Consider the following 26,971-nt stretch of genomic DNA (forward strand, 5'->3'; position numbering starts at 1 on the left):
TTCTCTAAGTCCACTGATGGTGGTTTTACAGTAGAAGCATAACATGCAAGAAAGGCAAATCAATGACAAGAATAAATATCCAGTAAGAACAAAGCATTGTCTTTTCTACAAAGGAAGTGGGCCAATGTAGTCAATCTGCCACCAGGTCTCTGGCTGCTCAAACTGGTGAACGATGCCATATCTGGGGTTCAATGTTGGTTGGTGTCTGCTGTTGGCAGCAGCTGTAAGCAACAGCAGCTTGGTGTGTGGAAGTCCATGTGGTTGAGGCCATGCATAATCTCATCTCTGCCACCATGGCCACTTTATTCACGGGTCCATTGGACAATGACAGGAATGGCTAGGGAAAGAGGCTGACTGTCCTTGTAATGAGTCATCACATCTATTTAATTACTGAACTTCTCCTTAGCTGAAGTCACCTTTTGGAGAGTATTTATACAGGACATAAGTATTTTCACATTCTTCATCTGTTTGGAGAGATCTATCCACATACTTCCTCAGATGCCTTTCTCACCAATTTTCCAATCATGTTCTTTCCAAATCTCTCACCATCCAGCCAGTCCATTGGCTACAGCTCATGAATCAAATGCATATCTGGCCATTTCTCCTTCCAAACAAAATGTACAATCATGTGTACTGCTCAAAGTTCTGCCTACTAGGAAGATTTCCTTTATCTGGTGTCTTTCAGGGTTGTCTCAGAAAGGGACTATAATGCTGCAGCTATCTGTGTTTGGATGATACCTGTATAATATACAGAATCAACAATAAACCAGGCTGTAGTTTTCTCTTCCTCAGTCAACCAATCATAGGGAACACCTCATGAGGCTACGGGTGAATACTTGGTAGCAGATGGCATTGTAATGGGAGTAGAAACCATAGACATTTGGGCAACTTATTCATGTAACTTGATTGGGCCTTCTAGACCTGATCATGAATAGAACTGATCATGAATATACCACTTCCATTTGATAATATATCACTGCTGTGTAAATCCTATTTTATGACTTGGTGGATCAGATAACACCCAGCTCATGAGGTGCAGCTTGAGTCACATGGTAACTTGGTAGCCCCTTGTCAAACATTCAGTTTCCACTAAGGCTCAATAGCAGGCCAACAGCTTTCAAAGGTAGAACAGTTGTCTGTAGATGATGGTAGAGCTTTGGTCCAAAATCCCGAAGCTCTCTTCTGTGATTCACTTATACAGACAGGCCTGTCAAAGGCTCTAAGAGCATCCCTATCTGCCACTGAAACATCAAGTGTCTTTGGGTCACCTGAATCATATGGTCCAAGTAGCAGAGCAGCCTGCACAGCAGCTTGGACCTGTTAAATAGCCTTCTCCTGTTCCAGTCCCCATATAAAACTAGCAACTTTCTTTTTTATTTTTTTAGAATTAATTTTTTTATTAGGTATTTTCCTCATTTACATTTCCAATGCTATCCAAAAGTCCCCTATACCCTCCCCCTTCCCCTACCCACCCACTCCCACTTTTTGGCCCTGGTGTTCCCCTGTACTGGGGCATATAAAGTTTGCAAGTCCAATGGGCCTCTCTTTCCAGTGATGGCCGACTAGGCCATCTTCTGATACATATGCAGTTAGAGACACAAGCTCGGGGGGGGGGGGGTACTGGGTAGTTCATAATGTTGTTCCACCTATAGGGTTGCAGATCCCTTTAGCTCCTTGGGTACTTTCTCTAGCTCCTCCATTGGGGGCCCTGTGATCCATTCAATGGCTGACTGTGAGCATCCACTTCTGTGCTTGCTAGGCCCCGGCATTGTCTCACAAGAGACAGCTATATCAGGGTCCTTTCAGCAAAATCTTGCTAGTGTATGCAATGGTGTCAGCGTTTGGAAGCTGATTATGGGATGGATCCCACTAGCAACTTTCTGAGTCGCTTTGTATAATAGGGCCAGAGTAACACATCCAAGTGAGGAACGTGCTGTCTCTAGAATCCAATAGGCCTACTAAGCATTGTGCTTCTTTCCTGGTGTTGGGAGGGGCCAGGTGCAATGGATTTCCCTTCACCATGGAAGGAATAGCTCTGCACAGCCCACATTACTGGCCTCCTAAGAATTTCACTGAGGTAGTGAATTTTTGGTTGGATTTCCCATCTTTTGATATTCATATGTGTTACCAATGAGTTCAAAGTGGTTGCTACCTCCTGCTCACTTAATCTAATCAAAATAATATCATCAATATAGTGTATCTATGTGATATTTAGTGAAGAGACAGATGATCAAGATCACTTCTAACCAGGCTATGACACAGGGCTGGAGGTTAGTATATTTTTGATGTAAAGCTGAAAGGTTTATTGTCGGTCTTGCCAACTGAAAGCAAATTGCTTCCTGTGGTCCTTATGGATAGGTACAGAGAAAAAAAAAGCATTTGCTAGATCAATAGCTACAAACCATTTACCAGATGTGTTAATTTGCTCAAGTAAGTGAACTGGAAACTTAAGGGGGGTTTTGGAGAGTCAGTAGTGTTGGATGGTGCTTTGCTGGGGCAAACCTGTGAAGGAGTGTTTTCCTGAAGTGGACACAGGTGAAAGACTAAGGCAGACTCATGACGTTTTGCTGAAGCAGACACAGGAGCAAAGATGTTCTGCTACAGCAAGCATGTGAAAGGACATGTGATGAAGGATTCTTTGATAACAACACACATATATTGGTTTGCCTTATATTGCATAGTTGAGCTGCATTTGTCAGACTTCATAGAAAGAAATGCACCAAAAAAACTTCTGGTGGTGTGCTATAGTTTTTTGCTGCTTCAGTGGACTTGGACTGATTGGCAGAGTGACATCAGCTGTGACAGATGCATGTACACATGCTGAGGCAAAACCTGTGGAAGATATGTGATGTTTGGAGGGTATAAATAGGACTCCATGGACAGTGACAGAGGCTGAGCTAGGCTTGCTTATGGGTCTCACATCTTTGCTGATCTTGGGTTCCCTGAGAGAGGCACAGCCGAGAACTTCTCCTGGCATTCTTCCAGGTACCTCCTGTTGACTGGAGCTGAGGCTGAGGCCTGGCTCTCTGCTAGGTAGTGCCACTGCTGCTGATTTGTGTTTGCTATCCTAACTCTACCCAACTAGACTGCTGGTGCATCTGTGAAGTGTTTGTCAGTGGATCGCGCTGTTGCTCCTAACCTGTGAACTGAACTGCTGATTTCCAGACAACACAGACAGAAATTGTTCCAAAGAACCTTTCTAAACAGGTTCACTTCCCCCATATCCTTTCTTTTCCACTACCTCTGGTGGGTGGTAGGCTACAAGGGAGGTTAAAGTGTTTAAGGGTCATCATTCAAAGTAGACATTGAAAAAATTAAAGTTACAAGTAAGGATACCAGATTTGGTACTTTAGCTGCAATTGGAGACATTACCTGATTTAGTTTTTGATAGTCAACTGTCATACACCCTATGATCTTAGCCTTCTGCACTGGCCAGATAGGTGAGTTAAAGAGAAATGTGGAGGAAAGCACCACCGCTGCATCTTTCAAGTCCTCGGTGGTGGCACAAGTTCTACAGTTCCTCCAAGGATGTGATGCTAGTTTTGATTTGCTATTTTCCTTGGCAGAGGCAACTCTAAAGGCTTCCATTTAGCCTCTCCAACTATAATAGCCTTTACTCCACAGATCAGGGAACCAATGTGAGAGTTCTGCCAACTTATATCTATCCCAATTATACATTCTGGGCCTGGAGAAATAACCACAGGTTGAGTTTGGGAACCCACTGGACCTACTGTGAGTTGGACTTCAGCCCAAACTCTACTAATCACCTGACTTCCATGAGTTCCCTCTTTAACTGGATGGCCACAGTATTTCTTGGGATCTCCTGGAATCAGCATTAATTCAGAACTAATAGACCTGGAAAGTCTGATTGTTTCCTTTCTCCCAGTATACAGTTACCCTTGTAAAAGGCTGTAGGACCCTCTGGGAGAAGGACTGGGGATATGCTAACAGTAAAACTTTTAGGTATTTTATCAGGGTCCTTCCTCAGGGGAAATTTGACATCCCTTCATTCAAAAGGTTCTGGATCTACCAACTACTCAAGTCTGCAAATTGATTCATGGACAGAAATGGCCTTTTGCCGCAGTCCAATGAAGCCTCTGTTTCATTTGTTTCAGAATTTTCCCACTTATACAAATCAAACAAAAATCCAGTAGGCTTCTTATCTATTTCATGACTGAAACATCATGATTGATTAACCAGTACCAAAGATCCACACGAGTAATGACACCATAAAATTTACTTTTCCTGTGTTGCCCATTATGGGTCAGGCTGTTATGGGATTGCTTCATCTGTGCTGTCCATTCCAGTAGCCATGATCACCTTGCCTTTGGAGATCCAGTGTTGCCACCTGGCCTCTATCTATGAGGTAGAGTTTCCCAGTTAAAATGATCTGGATTAAAGGTGAGTTTTCATACTTCAAAGATCTGGATTAGAAATGGATCTTACTCTCTCCATATATAGAGAGGCAGGGGGGTAGGATTTCTTAGAATGACTTACAGACTGCAGTCCAGCTAATTCAACAATGGCTAGCTGTGAACAGACAGCCCAGGAATCCAGTAGTTGCTCAGTCCATAAGACTGGATATCTTAGGTGGTCTTTAGTAGACTCTGGAATCTAGACTTGCTAAAAAGACCAGAGTAAGCAGGCAAAGAGCAAAAACTTCCTTTTTCCATGTCTTTATAGCAGAAGGTATGGCCCAGATTAGAGGTGGGAAGCTAAAGTGATCTGGATTCAAAGGATCTGTGTTTTCTTGCCTCAAAGATTTGGATTATAAGTGGATCTCTCTACTTCAAATAATGCAAAAAACCCTTACAGCTGTGCCTCCATTTTTGGGTTTTAGTTAATCCCAGATGTAGTCAAATTGACAACCAAGAATAGCCATTGCAATTGCTTACATATGTTCCCGAGAAGCGAAGACTTCTGTTTTAACTTGGTGTGGATCAGAAGCAAATTTTTCATTGATGAGTTCATAGGTCTGAGAATTGGTACAATTCTCTACATAAAAAATCTATAACTTTTTGGTGGTGGTGATAGGGTGTTAAGTACTGAAATCTAGAGTGTTGCAGATGTTAGGTAAGCACTGAGCTGCCCTCAATGTAATCATCATGAAGTGATGAGGTTCTGAGTACCTCCACTCCGTGGGAGACGTAATACAAGGACAGGACACTGTGTTTCTGGGTCAGCACATCTGCTTCCCATGCCTTCACACGTCCATAGCTTCTGACTGGATGTTGGGCATCTCAGACTTCATGTTGTCAGCATAAGTGTGGCTTGTCTCTATCTGCCGGTGTCTTGGCAGGTTTATGCCACTTATGTATCTCCTTGTATTTGAGGTTTATCTTTATGCTGGAGGGCAAGGACTTTAGAGTAACCTTTTTTTGTAGGGCTATGAGGTGTAGCCCTTGTGAGGCCTTTACTGGATGTATCAGGTATCCAGGGAGTTTATTCTGGCCTGTATGAACCCTAGAATGATCCAGCTGGCTGTTTCCAGTGGTTATTCTGTGCAAGTGTTCTCCTGGGCCATACTGTGTGCCTCTAGACATAGGCACTTACAAGGACTCACCTCATTTTTCTTTTCTCACAGCAATAGGTTGAGTGTCTGAAAACCCATGTACTTTGGCCTGTTTTATAGTTGTCCATGGAGTGACTCCATTGTGGTCCAAATTGGATGTAATCTGACTATACATGTTTTAAACCTTGTTTTCACTCTACCCAACATTCCCAGCACTGCTGCTGAGTTCCTATTTATAGTGCAAAAGGAATTGATGCCATGGTGCTCAGGGTTGAAGTAACAGTCTCAAAATCATTCGCATGTCAGGATACCTGGCAGGCCTCCACCGTGTACTTAGGAGTGAGTGGTGAGCCATGGGAATATTAGTGCAGAAATCTACTCCCTCACCCATCCACCCCCAGTTAAGTTGTAAAAATGGCTATGGCCACTCTAAGGCTACCAGGCATGGGAAGGAGGTAGAGGAGCAAAAGCAGCAACAGTCTTGGTTGATTACAGTTGAGATATCTTGATTTGGACAATTTTTCGTTTTGTGTTAAGATACAACTATGTGAACAAGTTGTGGACCTGGCCTCCTTGGGGCCTTAGGAGCAATGGTGTGGTTGTGATTCTGTTTGGGCTGGGGAAGATAGAGTGCATGAACATCTAGATCCTGACCCCACTTGCACGGTTTGGGTACCAGCCTCTTGGAATCTCCTTGAGTGACACCCCTGTTGTTTGCCCTCATTTCACCTCTGCTCCTGATCTAATCCCTTCACTCCTCATAGACTGTCCTCAGGTTATAGCTCTGACATCAGACTCTTCAAGCCTGTGGGGCCTGCCTAGACCCTATGAGCATGAGCTCAGGCTCCAGGCTATCAGGATCTCTTGAGTTCCTGAGAGCATCTGAGACTACAGTTGTTTGCTGTACCATGGGGCACATTCTAGAGTGCATATTTAAGAATGGGAAGTCCTGCCAGCCCAACCCAATTTTCATTTTCATCTAGTTAGTCCTAATTTGTAAATGCTATCTCTGCGCCTATTATTAACCCTTTGGTTCCCAGCACCCACATGGTACCTCACAACCATCCATAACTACAGTTCTGGGGATCCAATGCCCTCTTCTGGGCTCCATAACACCAGCCACATATGCCATACACGTACCATACATGTGAACAAAACACTTACGCTCATAAAAATTAAAATAAATAAATATTTTAAAAACACCCTTTATCCTCTTATTTCCAATTAAGGTATATGTGTCCAGGTCTCATATTTTTGGTGAGACTGGTTTAGTTGGGATAGCTTTTTAAATAAATGTATAGTCAGTAAGATTGCAATGCATTTTCAAACAAATATGTGGGCAGAGTCATACTCACAGAGGATATATAAAGCTACATCCATATTGTGCTATGTTTATAGACATGTTTTACTTGTGGAGATACTATATTAATATATAAGTACATGTCAGAATGTAGGAATATATGGTCTTCACTTTCAGGTGTAAGGTTTTGTTTTTTTGTTTGTTTGTTGAGACATGTTTCTCTGTTTAACAGTACTGGCTGTCCAGAAACTCACTCTGCAGACCAGATTGGCCTTGAACTCACACAGATCTGACTGCCTCTGACTAAGTGCTGGGATCAAAGGCATACACCACCACTGCCTAACCTAGGTGTAGGGTTTTATCTGTAGTGACAATTTTGGAGTTTTGATTTCTTTTAAAAACACAGAAATATTATAAGAATATGTTTTCATTTTAATCCCAGGTGTGGGTTATGGAGCTACTTCAGTTTGTCCACAGGAGCTCACTATGATTTACCTCATGCTCTAGGAGGGGCAAAGAAGAAATTAGATATCCTGACAGCCAAAATCAAACTTGCTCCAATAAACTTGACACCCCTAATCAGCAGGAAGTAGTCTAATGATAATGTTGCCCCCTTTCTGCCCCTGACTTTATTCAGGAATCTCTTTCCTTTCTCTCTTATCTAGTGTTAGGGATTTGAAAGGGTGGAAAGGGTGCAGAAGTGTGGAAGAAAAAAGAATCCACAAAGTAGCAAAAGATAGCTACAGTTATCTGTTTACTTTTACCTATGTATAACTATCATGTTAAGTCAAGCTTGTTCATTTTGTTGCTACAGGTAGAAACCAGCTCTAGCCACCTCCTTTCTACATGCAGTCTTTTAGCACTGTTGATCCAGTAGGGCTGATAGCTCAGACACCTCCACCCAACTTCACTAAGTCATACACAAACCATAAGACACTCATTTGTCTGTCCATCCACTCAGCAACAAAGTAAGGAGCTATGGACACCACTGTCTGTTTTAAAAGGAGAGGCCTGGCTGCAGCTGGCTTACCTGCACTGTGACACTGGCCAATAACTGTCTGGGCAAAGTCCTTGATTTTCTTGTACTTCTGCAAAAATCTCTCCAAAAAGTGGGTGGCTTCCAAAACAGTGACTCCAAGGCAAGCAGCAAGCCGCTCTTTCCCTGTGAGTCAAGAATACATACCATTAGAGTCCAGGCCTACCTAACTGCAGGCCTGAGGGACAAAGAGTCCAGTGGTGGTGTGGGCCTTATGTGATTGGTTTGGATAGTATTAGCTTTGGGCCTTACATACTGGATGTTAGGTGGCCACTGACCTGAATAAGGCCACTTAAAATGTATTTCTCCCAGTAGTCTTGACTGTTTGCCAGGAGCTGCATGTGAAGTTGGGAACGGGCAGAATCATTACTCTCAGCTTAGTCAATAAGAGATCTGACTGTAGAAAAGCTGTGAGGCCCACAGGAACAAGGAAGGCAGAGTAGATGGTAAATGTGGAAATATGATATTCAGGGGCCCCCATGCTCAGCATTCTTATTTTAGAATACATGCTTTTGACCTAGATTAGTATTTTGCTCCCAAAGAGGCAAAGTTCTTGTGAAGTAGCCACAATGAAGTAGTGAAAGTCTCTGGTGGAGATGGTACCAAGTTCTAGCACATGAGCCTCTTGTTTGGGGGCTCAGATACTGGGATATACAAGTCTAGATCTGACTTCATCTCTGCCACCCACAAGAAGTTCTAGTGGTCTTGGGGGAAGTTGTTTAACTCTCAAAAATTTGTTTCTTCAATCATGAATTGGGAATAATAGTTTTTAGCCTAATCCTTAGCGCTGGGGTTGGTCAGGAATCCTATGAACCAAACTCTAAGCCAATGTGGGTTCTACTTGAGGTTTAATGTGTAACTGTTCTCTTCTCTTCTCCTTCAGGAATGCATACCAGGGCCCTTTCCTACCAGTAGTATTATAGAGAAAGTCCTGTGTTCTTGGAGTAACACTGAAGGATTCCAAGAGCTGATTCCTAGTAGAGTCATTACTAGGGCAAGAGGAAGGCTCACTGAGCTTTGAACTGGCCAATTCCGGCTCACAAGGAATACCCAAGAGGCCTTTAGGCTTAAGGCTTAAGCTCTGTGTCTATGAAGATAGGAAGAGTTTCTTAAAAGAGGAACTATCTGACCTCTCAGAATCACCTTTTGATCCCCTTTTTAGTGAGGCTACCACTGGCCTTCACCAACTGAAACCCTCAGGAGTTCTAATGGCAGCAATATTGAACACTAGGAGCAGAGAAAAAGCAGGTTTGCTTGGAAGAGTGGCAAGCTCATTTTTGTTGTTGTTGTTGTTGTTTTTCCTCAATAGAGAGGGACAAATGCCTGGCTCCTCTGCCCATGTCTAGACCTTCCTGGCACAAATTTTGCTGGAGGCGGGGGAACCTCTTTAAATCCCCTTAGGGCTTAATGAAGATAGTGTGGTGACTCCATAATAAAGTTATGTGTTTTGCTGCATTTTACTGAAAAATTTCATCAAAAACCTTTTCTTCCATCAAATTCTAATCATTACTTTCAGCTACAGCACTGGAATAGACAAGTCCATTGGCAATTCAGCCACTCAGAGGAACTTAGAATTGTCTTCTTTTCTAATTTCCAATGCGTTGCTAAACTAATTTGGGGAACTTTTAACTTCAGAGACTGCTAATTGCCGTTCCAGAGTTACCATTTGGCCCTTCTTATTTGGCAGATTCTCTTTTCCCCAGCTGTTGTGAGCATGTTTTTCTTTATGCTCGTGAGCAGCTTTGAAGTCCTTGTCTACAAGTCCAACATCTGTGTCATCAGGCCTATGACTTTATATGTTTAGGCATCTTGGATTATATTCCAAATAAACAATTTTTCCCAGGATATTTTATTGCATCAACATAAGTATAACTTGGACAGAAACTATTAGCAGAAGCTGGGTGCTCTGTAATAGACCTGACCGTTAGTTTTTATGCTTGGATTGTTTTGATGGGCAGAATGTGGAAGCGTTTGTTACTTTGGGCTGGAAAAAAATCAATCAGCTTTCTGGGAAGAACTTAACGAGCCATTATTTTAAAATATTTTTATTTTATTTTATTTTATGTGTATGTTTGTGAACCATGTGCATGCTTAGTGCCTATGGAGAGCAGGAAATTGGCCATTCTTGTGGGAGTTTCAAAAATAAGACTGCTGGAAGTAATATAGACAGAAGAGGCCCAGGTCATGTTTCAGAGGGAAATGGGGACTTTATTATTAACTGGATTAAGGCTATTTGCATAATATTTTGGCTAAAAAACTGTGTGTGCTGATTGTGAAAGAAGGTTATGAAGAATCAGCTAATCTTGTGATTGTCAACAAGATTAACACCATGATGCACTGGAACAACAGGAAAGTATTTTCTCAGTGTCAGCACCTGAGAGCTAATAAGCTGTGGTCAGAGTGGGTAAGGCTACATTTCAGAACTTGGTAATGTAAGTACTGGTTTTGAAGGCTTTAAAGGGAGGATTTGAGAACATCTGAGGCTTGGCACCTTGTGACAGAGTTGGAGTCTCTGAAGAAGGACCTTGACTGGCCATTGCTGAAGGTGAAGCCTCAGTTGCAATAAGACCCCTCCAAAATATTAGAGAATCCAGAACTGTAGGATGTCTACACCCAAAAAGTAGCTTTAGGTACAAAATGAAGCTGGTTAATGGTGAAACTATGTATGCTACAGACAGCAGAGCTAGAGAAGTGGTGCTGCCCAAAGCCTTTGGAGCCCAGAAGACTGTGAGTGAATCTCAGATGTGTGCTGAACTGTAGGATTTGAGTCTATGCTAGATTTTAGTTTTGCTAAAATTTAAATTTTAGTTTATGATTGTTCATTTATGTCCCAGCATTTCCCTTTTGGAAGAAAAATATGTAAGGATGAAACTTGGTTTTGTCTTTATAGGAGCCTATAGTTATGAGAATTTGCAAGAGACTTTAAAGGACTTTTGAAGTGCTGGAATTTTTTTAAGACATTGAGAGGTTTTTGGAATTGGATTGAATTTTACATTATAAAATTAACATGAAGGATTGGAGATGTCTCAGTGGTTGGGAGTACTGACTGTTCTTCCAGAGAACCTGGTTCAATTCCCAGCACCTACATGGCACCTCTCAACTGTCTACAACTCCAGTTTCAAGGGATCTGATATCCTCACAGTCATATATGCATGCAAAACACTAATGAATATAAAATAAATAAGTCACTCCTCGACTTTGAGGTTATAGAGTGGAAAGTTCCAATGTTTACATGTCAAGTATATGAGCAGTTTATGCTCCTTGATTTTAATTGCTAGCTTGACACAAACTAGAATCACCAGGGAAGAGAGGAGAGCCTCAGTTCAGGAATTACCTAAGATCAGGTTGGTCTGTGAGCATGTCTATAGAGAGTTATTTTGACTAATGTAGGAAGACCCAGCTCATTGCGGGCAGCACTATTCCCTAGGCAGGGCTCTTGAACAGTGTAAAAGAACAGCAAGCAAGGATCCATGTTTCCTCTCTTCTCTTGACTGTGGATGTGATGCTTAAGTTCCTGTCTTAACTTTGCTGCAATAATGGACTGTAGCCTGGAATTGTAAATATAATAAACCCTTTCTTCCCTAAGTTGATTTCTGCAGGGTAATTTATAACAGCAACAGAAGTGTTAACTAGGCCATTTCTGTTTCTAGCCATGAGAAAGTGCCTAGCATCAGGAAGCTCCAAGAATGTTGTATAGCTTACTTAAACAGGACTTCCCATACAGCCCAGGTATTGCTGCTCTGGGCAGCTTCCCAAGTTCTGAGGCTCCATCATAAGTACAATCCCCAGGGTACTCAGTATGAGGCTTGGCTTCACTTTGTGTTTCTCCTGGCAGAGTCAGGTCCCTTAGGAGCAGGCATGAACCCTTATCCTCCTGCTGCAGGGTAGGCCTGGCATTCTGCATGCATCCAGTGAGTTCCTGCTGATTGTACAACAGCTGAATATGGAGTTCACTGAGGAATCATGGGGAGGACTCAGCATTAGGTCAACCTTCAGAAAGCAGGAGCCCAGCAAGCCTGGGGATTAGGAATGAACCAGCAAGCCTGGGGATTAGGAATGAATTCCAGGAGGGACTAGAGTCCTGATGAACTCAGAGATAGTGCATTAGAGTTTTTATTGCTGTGATAAAAGACTATCACCAAAAGCAACTTGGGAAGGAAAGAGCTTATTTAATTATACATTTCACTTATAGTCCTTCACTGAGGGAAGTCAGGGCAGGACCTCAAGCAGGTCAGGTACCTGGAGGCAGAAATAGGAGCAGAATCCATGGGGGAATGCTGTTTTACTGGGTGGCTTCCAATGGCTTGCTCTGCTTGCTTTCTTATACAACACAGGGCCATCTACCTACTCATGGGTGGTACCATCCACAATGAGCTGGAGCCTCCCACATCACTTATTAATCAAGAAAATACCCATAGACTTGGCCTCAATTTCTTGGAGGCACTTTCTCAGTTAAGATTCCCTTTTCCCGGTTATGTCTTGATTTCTATCACATTTACAAAAATCAACTAGCACAGATGGCTATAAGCAGGCCCAGCAAGATGCTGAATTTAGCTGGATATAGAAGAGGCAATGTGCTTGTGAGCCAGCTCTGGGTCAAGATCCTAGATAACACATGGGATACATAAATCTTAGGTGATAGGAGGCCAGGAGGGACTGCCATACCTGCTGCTGCAGGAGACCGGGCATGCACATGCACATCTCTTCCCAGTGCCTTCTCTGCTTGTCTCTTGTGCCCTATGGTTTTCCCCTCTGTCCTCATCACAGTTCTCACAATGATCAATCACATAACCATTTTCTTAAGGTGGCGTTAGAGCTATGTTTCTCCCTGGCTAGGCATTACTATCAGCAGCTTCTGGGTTGCTCTGAATGGCGTCTGTGGAAACACTCCTATATGCCACCACAAGCTGCCTGTCCAAGGTTCCTCCACTGGGTTTCCCAAGGCCCCAGTAGCACGGGAGCCTGGTGGTTTTATTATGCCCCAAGCCTGCTCATCAGCAAGGTCTGGCTCAAATAAGGGAGGGATAGAAACATCATGAACTGAATAGCAGATACACAGTAATTCCAGCTATTAGGTGGAGCAGGAACAATGGAGCAGCAAAGATAGAAGCTCAGGGTGGGAGCCCCCATTACCCCCGAGCTAAAAGCAGCAAATTGCTCCCTTCACTCGCATCACAGCTCCTGACTCATTGCTTATTTACGTCCTCCCCAGAGAACACAAAGTGAAGGCGCAGAAGGAGCCAGCGGGTGCTGGGAGGCCATGTTTCTCTGGGAAACAACTATTGTGGTGAGAGCTGACTCTCCTACTGGAGAGGCCAAGACCAAGTCACACTTAGGGCAATCACACATTCATCCTGCATCCATCCCTCCTGTGCCAGCTCCAGCTTGGCGGGGTGGGGTGGGGGGAGACCTCTGGAAGCTTAGCCACACAGCTCACACCTGAAATGGGAGCCAGATAAACAGAAAGCAGATGACAGAGATGCAAGTTAACGGTACCAGTTGTAGCTCCAGCAACCCCATGGGAGTCTTTAAGGGGAAAGGAATGGGCAAAGAGGTACAGGTCAAGCGGTGAATAGAACTGGAATTTGAGTCCTGGGGTGGGGGGTAGAAGTAGTGGGGAGGTGGGGGACAACATTTGGAGTACAGAACTCCAGGTATGGCAGATCTGCAGGAGGACCCAAAACATCAAGTTCTAATCTGGCAGAATGTTGCTTCTCCTGCCCCAGGGCAGAAACCCCTGAAATCTGGAGGACAGTAGGGAGGAGGCTGAGGAGGAAATGGGACAGGCCACACTGAGGAGAGCCACCAGTATCATGACTGTACTCTTACCCTAAGTTTGATTACTGGCTTCCACATTGCTTTCTAGACACTTCATAGGGTCTGATGTTCTCAAGGCATTGTTACTTGTTCAGTGGGTGCTTTGTACTCTGTGTGTTAGTTAGTAAGCAGAACGGAACTGATGGACACTCCTGGCCTCTTGGGCTCATGCTCAGAATGGGCATTTTACCCAGAACAAAACGAATAGGCAGCCAGCTGGTACTTGGCAGCCAGCTGGCTTTGAAGTGTAAAGTGGTCACAGTGCAGAGTGTTCATGCCAGAGACCCATGGGGCCCACAGGAAACAGAAGCTGAGGAAATAAGAATACCAGGGGAGCCTCAGGTGATACCACAGCCTCACTTAGCCTACGGGCAGGCACCACATGAACCGTGAGATAACAAATGTACTGTCTATGGTAACTTACTGCATAGGTGTGAGTAACTGGTACAGTGGTGGGTGATGGCTGAGAAGGGGAGAGTTGGGTAAAGATGGATGTGTTTTTTTAATGCATATGGAAAAACATGTGAGAGGAAGGGCAAGTGCACAGTCCTGAGTACTGGGGAGGGATCTGGACAAGACAATGGGATCCAGAAGAAGCCTTTGAAACACACATCCATAGCACTGCAGTTACAGAAACCAAGGGAACTGGGAGTGACAAGCATGCCCCACGCTGGAGTTTACACTCCAGCAGTTTTGTTGGCTTTCCTTGACCTAAAACTAGCTTTCAGATTATCCTTCTCAGGGTTTATGTACAAGCCCTGATGTGCTCAAAGCAGTATTGACCAAAGCAAGGAGATCCATGCAGGCCTAGATCTGTGACAGCAGATAGACTGCTTCTCAAGGAAGGAACAGAGGGCTCATAGCCTCTTCTGAGGGAGAACCAGTCCCTATTTTAGCATGACCTGGGGTGGGGGGAGAACCTTGGGTGGGGAGTTAGAGAGAAGGCTCAGTCGTGAAGAGCACTGGCTGCTCTTCCAGAGGACTGGAATTTGGTTCCCAGCACCTACATGGCAGCTCACAACCTCTTTAATTCCAGCCCTGCCAGATCCTTTGCTCTTCTGGCCTCTGGTGGGCAGTGCACATCTATGGTATACAGGCAGAGCACTCATACACATAAATAAAATATATTTTTTAAAACCCACTACTGACAGACTAATCAAGAGAGTGCAAGAGAGAAGAAAAGAGCAGAGTGGATCAAAGTAGAAGGACTACTACTCTGGAAAGAGGAGAAAGAGAAGGACAGCTCATTACTGAGTTTGTGCTAAGAAGCAGAACCAGGTCCTACCAGAGCCCACTTTGGGTAGTGTGTTTTTAAGGATGAGAGTTTCTATGCAGAGAGATGATACCTCTCACTGTGGTGAGATGTGGGGTAGGATTTGGTCACTCTCTGAACTTCTATTGCTGCTCTTAAAGCAGTGCTTCTCAACCTGTGGGTTGTAACCCCTGGGGGTGGGGCTGTTAATGACTCTTTCACAGAGTCCCCTAAGACAATTAGAAAACACAGATACAGTAGCAGAACTAGAGTTATGAAGTAACAACAAGAATAACTTTATGGCTGGGATCCCCACACATGAGGAACTGTATTAAAGGGTCACAGCACTCAGAAGGTTGAGAAATACTGTCTTAAAGGGTGGATGGCACAATGAGTCAGTGCATGGAGTGGCTTGACTAATGTCTTATAACAATACCACTGAGGTGTTTGTGTAAATAGCATACGACTCACACAGTGACTTCTCTGAGGCATGGCACACTTGAACACAGGCATTCTTTCACTGGTTAATGGATGACAACAAGAACCCAGTCCTTCCCTATGACTCACCGGCTCCATAGACCACGGAGTATACCACTTTCTTGGTTTGTTCTCTGTCCATGTGTGTCACACGATCTATGGGAATGTCCTTCCTGCATGGAAAAATGGCATGTTATCTGGCATTGTTGGCACTGTTTGCAGAGGGACAGAATTCTGTCACCTTCCCTGGAGGTCCTTCACCATTTCAAGCCAGCTGTCCAGGAGGCAGCAAAGACTTGTAATGTGTGCAGTATTCAGCTCTCCATAGGCTCCCAAAGAGACAGTGAGGCCCTGGCCCTCAAATTCTGGGGAAACCATAAATCAAAGCTAAATATTGCTCTCACGAAAGGATGTCCATCCAGCATTAGCCTGACAGGCTCTGAGCTACAACTGTGGCCACTACAGGGGTGAGCTGGTTTTAGTCCTGTGTAGTTCCTCCCAGGATTGAATAAGCAGCTGTTGCTTTGATCTCCCACAGAAAGCAGGGTGAGCTCTACTCTATAGTTACACCATTCAGACAGAGTGAGGATCAGCTCTTGGACTGCATGTGGACCAGTGTCTCAGAGAAGAGAGCTGAAATAGTGGAAAAGCACAGTGCCCCAAGAGTTGCTCCTCCCTCCCCAGCACCTCCCAGTGAGGGTGCCTGTGCCTAAGAAGAGCTTCCCCTGACTGCTGCTCTTGAGAACATCCATGGCATCTACTCCCAGTCTGAATGACAGAGTAAGCACAGATTCAAGCACCAAAGGACAGAGCCTCTCTCAGTCTTTGTGACTGTGGGTCTGTGTTGATCAAAGTATTCCCAGTTCTGTCTTAGCCTTCACTTCCTGTTTATACTGCACATCAAGGTAAAAGCTCAGTCTTGTGTGTGTGTTTTCCTAGTATGTCACCTGGGCTCCCAGAGACTAAGCCACCAACCAAAGAGCATACACAGGCTTTCCCAAGGCCCCCTGACACCTGGAGGGGGGGAGGGTGCTGAGAGGGGCACCCTCTCAGAGGGGAAGGGGAGAAGGGATGGGGAAAGACTTCTGTGATGGGGACAAAGAGGAGGGGCAACATTTAGGATGTCAATAAATAAAATAATAAATAATAAAAAAATAAGTATTTTCAGTTCAAAACACATTGAAAAAGCAAACAAACAAGAAAGCCAATAAAAATAACGTGAAAGAAAGGAAATGTTAGGGACCAGAGGAACCCAGGCTCTCAGGAACTCAGCCTGACCAGTGGCATGGGTTCCTTTTGTTCTGGACCCGTGCCCTGAGCAGACCTTGGGCTTGAACTCCACAGCCAGTCCCACAACACTCCCAGGAAGCTCCACTCCCAGGCGATCTAACATGCTCAGTATATTAGGATCACAGGATCCCAGAATAACAGGATCCCAGAGACAACTGAACTCTGAAGAGTTCTGACATAACCAGGATCACAGGCTCCAGTCAGATATAGCGAGGGCAGGTAGTACTAGAGAAAATCAGATGGCAGGAGGCAAGCATAAGAACATAAGCAATAGAAACCAAGGTTACTTGGTATCATCAGAATCCAATTCTCCCACCATAGCAAGTCCTAAATACACCATCACACCTGAAAAGCAAGATTCAGATCTAAAATCACTTCTCATGATTGTGGTAGAGGACTTTAAGAAGGACATAAATAACTCCCTGAAAGAAATACAGGAGAACACAGGTAAACAGCTAGAAGCCCTTAAAGAAGAAACACAAAAAAAACCCTTAAAGAATTACAGGAAAACACAATAAAACGGGCGAAGGAAATGAACAAAACCATCCAAGATCTAAAAATGTAAATAGAAACAATAAAGGAATTGCAAAGGGAGACAACCCTGTAGTTAGAAAACCTAGGAAAGAGATCAGGAGTCATAGATGCAAGCATCACCAACAGAATACAAGAGATAGAAGAGAGAATCTCAGGTGCAGAAGTTACCATAGAAAGCATTGACACAACAGTCAAAGAAAATGCAAAAAGCAAAAAGCTCCTAACCCAAAACATCCAGGAAATCCAGGACATAATGAGAAGATGAAATCTAAGGATAATAGGTACAGAAGAGAGTGAAGATTCCCAACTCAAAGGGCCAGTAAATATCTTCAACAAAATTATAGAAGAAAACTTCCCTAATCTAAAGAAAGAGATGCCCATGAACATACAAGAAGCCTACAGAACTCCAAATAGACTAGACCAGAAAAGAAATTCTTTCCATCACATAATAATCAAAACACAAAATACACTAAACAAAGAAATAATATTAAAAGCAGTAAGGGGGAAAGGTCAAGTAACATATCAAGGCAGACCTATCAGAATTATACAAGACTTCTCACCAGAGTCTATGAAAGCTAGAAGATCCTTTGCAGTTGTCATACAGACCCTAAGAGAACACAAATGCTAGCCCAGGGCGCTATATCCAGCAAAACTTTCAATTACCACAGATGGAGAAACAAAGATATTCAATGACAAAACCAAATTTACACAATATCTTTCTATAAATCCTGCCCTACAAAGGATAATGGATGGAAAACACCAACACAATGAAGGAAACTACACCCTAGAAAAAGCAAGAAAGTAATCTTTCAACAATCCCAAAAGAAGATAGTCACACAAACATAATTCCACCTCTAGCAACAAAAATAACAGGGAGTAACAATCACTTTTCCTTAATATCTCTTAACATCAATGGACTAAGTTCCCCCAATAAAAAGACATAGACTAACAGACAGGATTCGTAAACAGGACTCAGCATTTTGCTGCATACAGGAAAATGTCTTGGTGACAAAGACAGACACTATCTCAGAGTAGAAGGTTGGAAAACAATTTTCCAAGCAAATGGTCCCAAGAAACAAGCTGGTGTAGCCATTCTAATGTTGAATAAAATCAACTTTCAACCAGAAGTAATCAAAAAAGATATGGAAAGACACTTCATACTGGTTAAAGGAAAAATATACCAAAATGAACTCTTAACTCTGAACATCTATGCTCCAAATGCAAGGGCAGCCACATTCATAAAAGAAACTTTACTAAAGCTTAAAGCACACATTGCACCTCACACAATAATAGTGGGAGACTTCAACACACCACTTTCATCAATGGACAGACCGTGGAAACAGAAACTAAACAGAGACACAGTGAAACTAACAGAAGTTAAGAACCAAATGGATCTAACAGATATCTACAGAACATTTCATCCTAAAGCAAAAGAATATACCTTCTTCTTAGTACCTCATGGTACCTTCTCTAAAACTGACCATAAAATTGGTCACAAAACAGGTCTCAACTGATACAAGGAGATTGAAATAATCCCATGCAACCTATCAGATTACCATGGGACTAAGGCTAGTTTTAAATACCAACAAAAACAGCAGAAAGCACACATACACATGGATGTTGAACAACACTCTACTCAATGATAACTTGAAAAAAGGAAGGAAGGAAGAAAGGAAGGAAGGAAGGAAGGAAGGAAGAAAGAAAGAAAGAAAGAAAGAAAGAAAGAAAGAAAGAAAGAAAGAAAGAAAGAAAGAAGTGGCTTTTTAGAGTTTAATGAAAATGAAGATACATCATACCAAAACTTATGGGACACAATGAAAACAGTTCTAAGAGGAAAACTCATAGCTCTGAGTGTCTCCAAAAAGAAACTAGAGAGAGCATACAAATAGTATCCAAATAAAATCGGAAATGAAAAGGGAAACATAACTATGAAATATATCTTAAAATAACTATTCTGTTTGTTGAATATCAACAGTTGAAAATATTAAAATCGGGGGCTGGTGAGATGGCTCAGTGGGTAAGAGCACCCGACTGCTCTTCCGAAGGTCCAGAGTTCAAATCCCAGCAACCACATGGTGGCTCACAACCATCCGTAACGAGATCTGGCGCCCTCTTCTGGAGTGTCTGAAGACAGCTACAGTGTACTTACATATAATAAATAAATAAATCTTTAAAAAAAAAAGAAAATATTAAAATCATGTTTTAAAAACATCATGGAAATATTATTGATATTTTTTCTCGTGCTTGAAATTAGCATTTTCTTAATGTTTAACTTCAAAGAATTTTTGCTATTTTGAAATTTTTAAAATATACTTAGTGATAAAATAATTTCTCTCTTAGAAACACTGATAATCTTTTTTAAAATAAACTGTTAGACAAGGTACACAGATATATAATGTGTTTTAAATACTCTCTCACTATGTCAGGTGGTATCATATAAGGGCTTTTGAATATATTTTTAATGACTCATTTTTAATATTTTATGCTCTTTTACTATGCTTAACTCCCAAAGAATATTCTGTATGTTTTGAAACAATTTAGTATTCAACATTAGATACAGGATCCTCAGTTATGGATAGTATTAAATATTCATTAATGATATTTTTAGGGTATGAAAGGATGTGAATATCAAAGTTGAACAAATTTCTTATGTATTATTTGATTCTCAAAATACTCAATATTATTAGTATGTTTATGTATAAAATTCATTTAAATGATAAAATTTAAGAAAATGTAAAAAAAAAAAGAAGAAATGAAATGATAAAGACAGGACACTCCTTAATGAAATAAGGAGCAGAAAACTGGAGATCAATTTGGCAAGTAGGATCTTTGTTCTATAGCAAATAAAAAAGACAATTAAATTAGTTAATTTCATCAAAAAAGGAATAAGCACAAACATACAAAATAAGAAACTACAACGGAAAGTAACTCTAGGTGTGGAGGAATTAAAAACAAAAACAAAAACAAAAACAGCTTGTTGACCTTTTTGAGTTCTGTGGACTGTATCTTGGGTATTTTTTTTTTTTTTTTTTTGCTAATACCCACTTATTAGTGAGTACATACCACTTTTGGGTCTGAGTTACCAAACTCAGGGTGGTATTTTTTAGTTCTATCCATTTGCCTGCAAAAGTCAGGATGTCCTTATTCTTAATAGCTGAGTAGTATTTCAACCACATTTTCTGTATCTATTCTTCTGTTGTGGGACATCTGGGTTGTTTTCAGCTTCTGGCTATTATAAATAAGGCTGCTATGAACATACCGGAACACCTACCGCTGTGGCATGGTGGGGCATCTTTTGAGTATATTCCCAAGAATGGTATAGCTGGGTCTTCAGGTAGATCTATTTCCAGTTTTCTGAGGAACGTCCAGATTGATTACCAGAGTGGCTGTGCCAGTTTGCAATCCCACCAGCAATGGAGTGTCCCTCTCTCTCCACATCCTCTCCAACATGTATTGTCACCTGTAGTTTGGATCTTAGATATTCTGATTGGTTTAAGATCGAATCTTGGGGTCATTTAGATTTGCATTTCTCTGATCACTAAGGACTTTGAAATTTCTTTAGGTGCTTTTGAGTCATTTAAGATTCCTCAGTTGTAAAATCTTGGTTTAGTTCTATATCCCAGTTTTTGACTGGGTTATTTGGTTTTTTTGGTGATTAGCTTCTTGAGTTCTTTATATATTTTTTGGATATTAGCCCTCTATCGAATGTGGGGTTAGTGAGTCCCACTTGGGAGGGAGAAGAAAGCAGTCACAAGTGGGGAGGGAGGGAAGGATCTGGGAGGGGAAGGGGAGGGGGGAAATGGGGGATGGAGAGGGGAACCTGATCTGATATTAGGTGAGGGAAAAAAATGAAGTACAGAGGGACAGCAGAAAGAATGGAAACAGGCAACCTCGGGAGATAGGAGGTTGGGGGCACCCTCCAGCAGAGACCTGGGAAGTGAGACTCTCAGGACTCAAAGGGAAGGACCTTAGATGAAATGCTGGACAGAAGGGAGAAGGAACTTATAGAGCCCACTTCCAGCAGGAAGACAGGGCATAAAATTAGGGAGAGGGGGGGCCATCCCACAGCCGCAACTCTAACCCATAATTGCTCCTGTCTGCAAGAATTACAGGGATGGAAATGGAGAAGAACCTGAGGAAAATAAGGTCCAGTGACAGACCCAAAGTGGGATCCAGCTCAAGGGGAGGCCCCAATACCTGATACTATTACTGCTGCTATGGAGCGCTCACAAAACAGGACCTAGCATGACTTTACTCTGGAAGACCCAACAAGCAGCTGAAAGAGTCAGATGCAGATATTTGCACCCAAGCAATGGACAGAAGCAGCTGACCCCTGTTGTTGAATTAGGGAAGGCTGAAAGAAGCTGAGGAGAAGGGCAATCCTGTAGGAGGACCAGCAGTCTCAACCTGGACCCCAGAGACCTCTCAGATACTGGAACACCAAACAGGCAGCATACACAAGCTGATATGAGGCCCCCAACACACATACAGTAGAGGACTGCCAGGTCTGTGTTCATTCAGAGATGATGTACCTAACCCTCAAGAGACTGGAGGCCCTGGGGAGTTTAGAGGTTAGATGGGGTGGGGGGTGGGGACATCCACATGGAGACAGAGGGGTGGGGAGAAGGTATGGGATGTGGAACAGTTGGAGGGTGGATGGGGGTGGGAATAAAATATGGAGTGTAAAAAAATTAATTAATTAATTAAAAAAACAACAAACAAAACCCAACAGCCTTAGAAATGCCTTGTGCAACTCCGTTTGAAACCCTAGGTTACATGGACATTATCTTAGGAAAATTCAAGTGTACAAACTGGTTGCAGAGTCAGGGGAAGCAGATTGCTAGCATTTCTAAGGCCTTGGGTTTCCTCCTCAGCAATTAAAAAACAAATAAAATTGACCTTGCATTAAATGTAATGGCATATTCCTATAATCTTAGGATTTGGGAGGTGGAGGCAAGAAGTCTCTGAATTCTAGAACAGCCTAGGGAATATATCAAAACTATTAAAAAAAGAAAAACTGACCTCATTACAGATGAAAGTTAATGAGGTTGGCTCACTAGAAGAGTACTTGCTAATCATGCATGAGGTCCTGGATTCAACTTCTAGTTCTTTAAGAAACATGTTAAATAGAGCAGTATCTATTGAAGAAATGGAGAAAATATTTAAGGAACTATGTCATCAAAACACCATGGGTGCCCAGGCTGCTGATGGCATATGCCTTTAATCCCAGGGTTCAGGAGGCACAGAAAGGCAGATATCTGAGTCTGAAGCCAGGCTGATCTACAGAGCAAGTTCCAGGACAACCAGGGACCTTCAGTCTTTTTTTGTTTTGTTTTGTTTTTTTGTTTTTTGTTTTGGTTTTTGAGACAGGGTTTCTCTGTATAGCCCTGGCTGTCTTGAAGCTCACTCTGTAGACCAGGCTGGCCTTGAACTCAGAAATCCTCCTGCCTCTGCCTCCCAAGTGCTGGAATTAAAGGCATGTGCCACTGCTGCCTGGCGACACCCTGTCTTAAAGCAAGCAAAAAGCAAATAAACAAAAAGATATTGTGACAAAAGCAAGCTAGATGCACTACCTACTTTTCTTATTGTGATAAAATGCCTATGAAAAACAATTTAAGGAAGGGTTTATTTATTGTGGTCCATCATGGCGGGAAGGCATGACAGCAAGAACTTGAGGCAATGAACACACAGTGCACCTGCATTCAGGAAGCAGAGAGAAGTGAATGCTTGTGTTAGCTCACTTTTCTCCTCCTTTTTCAGCCTAGGACTCCAGTCGACAGAACAGTATTGACCACATTTATAGTAAGTTTTCCCACCTCAATTCACCCAATCTGGTATTTCCCTCACAGACATACCTAGAGGTTTATCTCTTAACTCTTAAATCCTGTCACGTTGGCAATCTAAATTAGCTATCACATTGGCATGGTGGTGTGCCCTCATAATCTAAGTGACTTGAAGTTTAAGGCTAGAGAATCATCACTTAAGCTCAGCCTGGGCCACACACTGAGAACCTGCCTGCATAAAAAGGCAGCATCAAAAAGCCAATAGATTTGATGGTATAAAATAAAAATTTTGGGTTTATAAACTTGTATTACTCAGCTACTTAGAATGCTCAGGTAGATGGATGGCAAGTTCAAGGCTTACCTAGGCTTATGCAGTGAGTTTGAGGCCAACCTGGGACAACTTAGTGAGACCATGATAAAAACCAATTCTTTTTAAGGGCTCAGTGATAGAACACTTCCTTAGTATGTGTAAGGCTAGGAGTTCAATCCAAAGAATTACTCCCATTCTTCAAAAGAGGTGAGTATAAATAAAGACCAGTAAAGGCTGGAGAAAATACCAGCATCATGTCTGCAAAAGAGTTAATGAATCACAGCAGATGCCAAAAAATGAGAATGACAAAAGCAAGCAAGTTATATGCAAGCAATTAATAGAAGAAACATAAATGGTCAAGGATAAGTAAAAATTTGGTTTGAAACAATTAGGCAAAGTGCAATATATGCACTAAGTATTGTCTCGTCTACCAAGCTGACAAATACTAACCTAACTTGAAACATATAGCAATGATAGCAATGGTTAGGGCTTCTGATACACAGCCAAATACACTTCTGATACAAAGCCAAATTAGTAACTTTCTGAAAGAAATCGTTATAGTATATAGTACTCTTTACCTCACAATTCTTCTTCTGTGAATTTTAGTTTCTAGACATAGACTCAATTCAGCCTGTATGAAAACATGGTCTTTCTCCATTGTAGCCTCTGCCTCACTTTGCCTTTTTAGCACCCAAAGCTCTCAGGCAAGATCATTAGTACCTAGAGCCCACCTAGCACATCAATAAAAGCATTTCTTCAGAAAACTGCCTGCCATGTCAGCACAGAGCTGCACCCCCTAAGCAGTGGTTCACAAACCTTCCTAAGTCTGCACCCTTTAATACAGAGCCTCACGCTGTGGTGACCCCCAACCCTAAAATTATTTCATTGCTATTTCATAACTATAATTTTGCTATTGTCATGATGTAAGTATCTGATATACAGGATATCTGATATGCAACCCACAAGGGGTTGCAACCCACAGGTTGAGAACCACTGCCTTGAACTAAAGGTTGAACTAAAGCCTTGCCAGTATTCCCTACACACATTTATTTGCCTTGGTCTCATTTCTACTGTGTCTATGCCAAAAAGACCCCAAATCTCTAGTAAATGCTTCTCAATTCCTACATAGCTACAGATGTTTACATATAAAAATACTTATAGACATGTATATTCAGGAAACACACACACACACACACACACACACACACACACACACACACACACACTTTCCTTCCATTGTTAGCTGAAAGAATTTAGAAGCAATGATTCCCCAGCAGCAAAGCAAACATCCATTACCCAGAGTTTGGCTTCTAACACCACTTTCTAATAAAGAAAGCAGAGGTGTAGAAATGGCTGATTTTAGAACTGAAGCAGAAAACATATTAGATGAGCCTGGGAAACCATATGGTACCAGAAAGTGGGTACACACACACACACACACACACACACACACACTCTTAAAGAGTTAAGGGCAAAGGAACACAGGAACCAGCTGAACAAATCAAACAACAAAATAAAGTATTCCTGTATTATAACCCAAAATAGACTATTTTTGAACCCAGGCTGGCAAATAATTGACTGAATAAATTAATAAATAAACAAGAACAGACAAATTCCTATGTAGAAAAGATAAAAATTCTGAAGTTAAGATAAGGCATCACTGCCTATCCCTGTTATAGACAGTGCTTTATAATTTTGTCCCACAGGGTATAGACACCATTGTAGCCCAATGACAAAAGTCAACATCAACCTTGATAAATTCTGTTGAAGAATGTACTTCAGGCAAGGTTCTAAGACTGTGGTCTTCCTCCATGTTCCGTAAGTCTAGTATAAGCACCCAGAGGTCATCAAGCAAGTTCCAAAGCAGGGACAGTTTAGCTATATCTGGCCAAGACTCACTGCTGGCCAAAGCCACCAGAATGAATGATACCTCTAAGGATATTCACACCCAAGTTTGTATGGGCATGTTGCCATTTCCCTCAGGTCACATCTGAGGAACTCCCAGAATGTTTCTCCAATAATGGCCTATTTATCCACTGGTAGTGGATGAATGCTTTTATCTCATCTTGCAGGAAAGCAAAAACTAAGACCCACCTTTGAGTTCTCTCAGTGCCCACCCCCTTCAAATCCAGATCTGGAGTCCCTAAGAAATAATAACACTCTCAGAGGGAGCCACAAAGGCGACTGTCTCTGTTTCTCTTGTGCAGTTGAAAACTTCATATGGCACTCCTGCCCCTGAGATCACATGAGCAGAGACAGTTGTATCTGTGGCCATGGGAGGAAGTGACTGATGTGTAGATTATGGTCCTCACTGTCATTTCATGTACCAGCTTTTCTCCTTGAGGTACTTCTCTGAGCTTGAGTCTCGTCACCATAACTATCTCTCATCTCTTTGGGGATGGAACAGGAATGCTGGCTGCTCACCTCTCTCACCATTGCTCACTACTAATCTTGCATAAGCCCCTCCCTACACTCGCACATCAGTCCATTACTAGCTCTTGTTGGCTCCATCTTCTAATATCACTGGAGTCTGGACCTTCCCACCATCTCTACTGATGGCTGCCTAACTCTCACTGGATGATGACAAGAAGTTCTCAGCCTTTCCCATGCTATTATACTTCCTTGCCAACAACCACAGAGCAACACAAAGTGCCTCCCTGAAAGACATTTGGTTAAAGATGACACATCTTTTTCCCTTCTGATATATCATTAAAATAAAGAAAGGGGAAAAGTTTATCTAAGCATAAGATGAGAGGGATGTTTAGCAAACAAGAGAGTTCTACACACTTATGAAAAGTAAGAAATAGCTGTGTATGTGCATGAGTGCAAAGCATGTGTGAGTTCATGTGTACACATACACAAGTGTGTGTGCATTCCTTCAGGTGGCAGCTATGGGAGAAATTTGACCCAGCAGGACCAGGTACAACCCAAGGCAGAAGATGCAGCTAGAAATGGGGAAGGCATGAATTCAACAATGTATATTGAGTGACTAGCACAAGCATATAGTCTTCTAACTACCTGTCACTGGATCTAGCTAGACTTTTCCCTGTCCCCACATGATGACGATCATGAAATGAGCTGTAGCTCTTTCTGATGGTTTTGACAAGCTCCCCCAATGAGCTTGAAAATGCTTAAGCACAGCAATCACTCCACAGTCCTCTGCCTATATAAGATATTCACAAACAAGAAAGCTTCCACATGCTGCTCATCCATGTGAGCAAACAGCAGTTTGTTCTCAGGCCCTACCTTACTTCTCCTAGCAAGAGTGATCTCTGTGACTTTGTTTTGCTATATCCTGTTAATACTGTCTTGAAAGATTCCTGTAACTCTGTTAAAAAGGTTCTTACTTATATCAACACTTGTGATACTTGTCTGTTCAACAGGAAGGCTGTCCCTGGTAATTTCTTGGTACACTCTAGATGGAGTAAACAAAGTCCTGTGGTTTGCTAGGTAGCACACACTTGTAATCTCAGCACTTAGGAGGTTGAGGCAGGTTGATTTCCAATTCAAAACTAGCTTGGGCTACACTGTGAGATCCTACCTGATAAACACAGTCTAGCCTAGCACAGCACAGCCCAGCCCAGCCCAGCCCAGCACAGCCCAGCTCAGCCCAGCCCAGCCCAGCCCAGCCCAGCCCAGCCCAGCCCAGCACAGCACAGC

At 42.4% G+C, this 26,971-nt stretch overlaps 1 protein-coding gene across 1 annotated transcript in view; it reads right to left on the bottom strand.

Annotated features, from left to right (window-relative positions):
- The window catches only part of Poln (DNA polymerase nu), a 141,797-nt gene that overhangs the window by 8,648 nt on the left and 106,178 nt on the right, over positions 1-26,971 (bottom strand). The window contains exons 18-19 of the mRNA XM_085836355.1: positions 15,485-15,567; positions 7,843-7,974 (exon numbers count right to left, since the gene is read on the bottom strand). Coding sequence (XP_085692481.1) covers positions 7,843-7,974; positions 15,485-15,567 — 215 coding nt within the window. The remainder of the gene's footprint in view (positions 1-7,842; positions 7,975-15,484; positions 15,568-26,971) is intronic.

Source organism: Mus caroli, unplaced genomic scaffold (genome assembly GCF_978045245.1).
Source record: "Mus caroli unplaced genomic scaffold, Mus_caroli_1 scaffold_4, whole genome shotgun sequence".
NCBI classification, from domain to species: Eukaryota; Metazoa; Chordata; class Mammalia; order Rodentia; family Muridae; genus Mus; species Mus caroli.